The 2,848-nt window shown below is 36.1% G+C and overlaps 1 protein-coding gene, 1 long non-coding RNA gene and 1 pseudogene across 2 annotated transcripts in view; 1 reads left to right on the forward strand and 2 right to left on the reverse strand.

The window, feature by feature from the left end:
* Window positions 1-2,848, reverse strand: part of LOC102991361 (centrosomal protein of 78 kDa-like) — a 223,386-nt pseudogene that overhangs the window by 82,685 nt on the left and 137,853 nt on the right.
* LOC114487314 (uncharacterized) overlaps window positions 1,025-2,848 on the forward strand; it is a 4,277-nt gene continuing 2,453 nt past the window's right edge. The window contains exons 1-2 of the long non-coding RNA XR_003682301.2: window positions 1,025-1,237; window positions 1,467-1,649. This is a non-coding gene — a long non-coding RNA (uncharacterized lncRNA). The remainder of the gene's footprint in view (window positions 1,238-1,466; window positions 1,650-2,848) is intronic.
* LOC112062656 (RNA/RNP complex-1-interacting phosphatase-like) overlaps window positions 1,259-2,848 on the reverse strand; it is a 34,288-nt gene continuing 32,698 nt past the window's right edge. The window contains exon 4 of the mRNA XM_055089299.1: window positions 1,259-1,346. Coding sequence (XP_054945274.1) covers window positions 1,294-1,346 — 53 coding nt within the window. The 3' untranslated portion in view covers window positions 1,259-1,293. The remainder of the gene's footprint in view (window positions 1,347-2,848) is intronic.

Raw genomic sequence — 2,848 nt, forward strand, 5'->3', positions numbered from 1 at the left:
CTGTTTTCAGTTTCATGGATTTCTGTTTCATCTTTATTATTTCCTGCTTTCTGCTTGTTTAGTGTTTTCTCCTCTTCCTTTTTTACTAGTTTAATATAGAAACTTAGATTATTGCTTTGAAATATTTTCTTTCCAAATTTAGTGCTATGAACTTCCCTTTCAGCATTGCTTTCACTTCATTCCACAAACTTTGATCTGTTATATCTCCATTTTCTTTTATTCTATGCATTAAAAATTTTTTCCTTGACGCTGACTTTTTTACCCATGAGTTATTTGGAATTGTGATGTTTAGTTTTCATGTGACTGAAGATTTTCCTGTTGTCTTTCTGTTATTGATTTCTAGTCTGATTCCATTATGGCTAGAGAACATACTCTCTATGATTTTAATACTTTAAAATCTGCTCATGTTTTTTTATCACCCAGTATATGGTATATGAGTGACTGTTCCATGGACACTTGAATATGTATTCTGTTCTTATTGAGTGTGTTCTTTAAATGTCAGTTATATCCTGTTGATTGATGATGTTTTCAGTTCTTCCATATCCTTGCTGATTTTTCTCTCTGGTAGTTCTATGAATTGCTGCATTGAAGTCTCAAATAATAACTGTGGATTTAAAATTTTCTCCTTTTACCTTTTTCATTGTTTGCTTCATGTATTTTGAAGTTCTGTTGTTTGGTGCACACACATTTAGTATCACTAGGTCATCTAGGTGGATTACTCCTGTTATCTTTATGTAATGACCCTCTGCCTCAATAATTTCCTTTGCTCTGAAATCTACTTTATCTGATATCAATATAGCCAATATTCTCCAGTTTTTTTTTGTTTGTTTGTTTTGTTTTGTTTTGTGGTACGTGGGCCTCTCACTGTTGTGGCCTCTCCCATTGTGGAGCACAGGCTCCAGATGCACAGGCTCAGCAGCATGGCTCACGGGCCCAGCCGCTCTGCGGCATGTGGGATCTTCCCGGACCAGGCCATGAACCCATGTCCCCTGCATCGGCAGGCGGACTCTCAACCACTGCTCCACCAGGGAAGCCCCCTGGCAGGCGGATTCTTAACCACTGCGCCACCAGGGAAGTCCCTGGATTTCAGCTTTGATCTGCTTTCTCTGGGAAAGATTTGCTTTTTGTACAGTTATTTCTAACAGTTCATCCACTCCTCAGTATTCAATAGGAGCCGTGGACATTGCTTAGAGAGACAAAACTACATTGAAGACCTTCGGAATGGTCCCATCAGAAAGTAAGTTGCATATTATATGTGATATTTGTGGTTAGGAAGATCTATTTTTATATCATTTAAGTTGCATATATCCCTTCTTCTTGTAGCTTGTTTACTTGCTCGAGGAAACCTAAACAAATAGGAATAGAGGGGCGGATGGAATAGTTATTTCCACGGGCCAAAATATAGTCACTAAATTGGCTACTGAATTTGCAGACCAGTAATATTTTGTGTAAACATTCTGTTTGAGGAATCGGGATTCCAGTGTATCCAGAACAAGTGGTTTTGAAGACTCAGAGCATATGATGGAACCAGTTCACACAGCTAATAAGTCTGTTAACCAAGGACCGAAGTATAACCTACATCAGACCCCAGGTTACCCAACATCTCGGCATTTCCATACCCAGACCCAAGATTTGCAGCAATCAGAAAGGTATCTCTGCTTTCCCTTTTTCTAGAATTGAAATAGAAATTAATATTATAAATTAGTGCAAACACATTATACTGTGAAGAATTGGCGTTTTCTTGCTGATCAGTGTCAACCAGGAGGTATTGTATGTTTCATATTTTGCATTTAGGGCTGGAAAATCAAGTGTAGGAGGGGGAATAGGTGATTTTTCAGAGGCAGTTGGGAAGAGGACTTAGAAATTTTCATTGATTCTTAAACTTAGTTTAAGCCAATAATTTGATGTGAGTGTCAGAAAGGATCTTACATTCTTAGGCTGCATTAATAGTGGTATAGTTTTCAGAATAAAGAAGGTTGCTTTATTTAAAGAGTAAATACAAATTATAGGGAAAATGGTAAAATTCCAGTAGAGAAACTTGCAAAGGGGTTGAACACATAAATCACAAACATACTTTTACTTGGGAAACAGGAAAAACCTCAATACAATTAAAACAACAACAGTGTTTGCTATTTTGCTATTAATTTAGCAAGTTTTTGACAAGGTAGTCCAGTGTATTGATTGTCAGCCTGGACCTGGGTGTGCATCCTGGCTCTGCTGTTCACCCTGTATGTGATCTTGAGTAAGATCTCTAAATTCCTATTTTCTTAGCAGTTAGATGGAAATGTTAATAATATTATAAATAAAATTTTAATAACATATACCTTGGGATTGTTGTTGATTATTACATGAGTTAATAAAGTACTTTAGCACATTGTAAACTTTCAGTTTTCAAAAAGATGTTTGGCATTTTTAGCAGATGTAAACATTTCAAAAAGGTGTTGCTTGTGTTGCCAGGGACACTGAAAAATGGTATAGCCCTTTTGAAACATAACTGTAATAGCCATAAAAATGTTCATACCTAGTAATTCCGCCATGAGGTTACAGAAATACTTAAAAATATGGAAAAATCTACATGCATTTAATCATTCAGCACATTCCTCAAACTCCCTAGTATGTATCAGACTCTGGACTAGGTGCTTAAAATACAGTTGTATATGTTCTGGGATGTTAATCCCAGCATTTTTTACAGTAGTGGAAAAATTGGTAGCAGCTTGCATTTCTAACGGTGAAGAATAGCTAAGTAAATTATTTTATCCATACTATGATATTTTATAAAGCCATTGAAAGTGATAGCTTACTTATGATAAGTGAAAATAATAGGTTATGATTCAGCAGTCTAAAAAAG

This window comes from Physeter macrocephalus, chromosome 12 (genome assembly GCF_002837175.3).
Source record: "Physeter macrocephalus isolate SW-GA chromosome 12, ASM283717v5, whole genome shotgun sequence".
NCBI lineage: Eukaryota > Metazoa > Chordata > Mammalia > Artiodactyla > Physeteridae > Physeter > Physeter macrocephalus.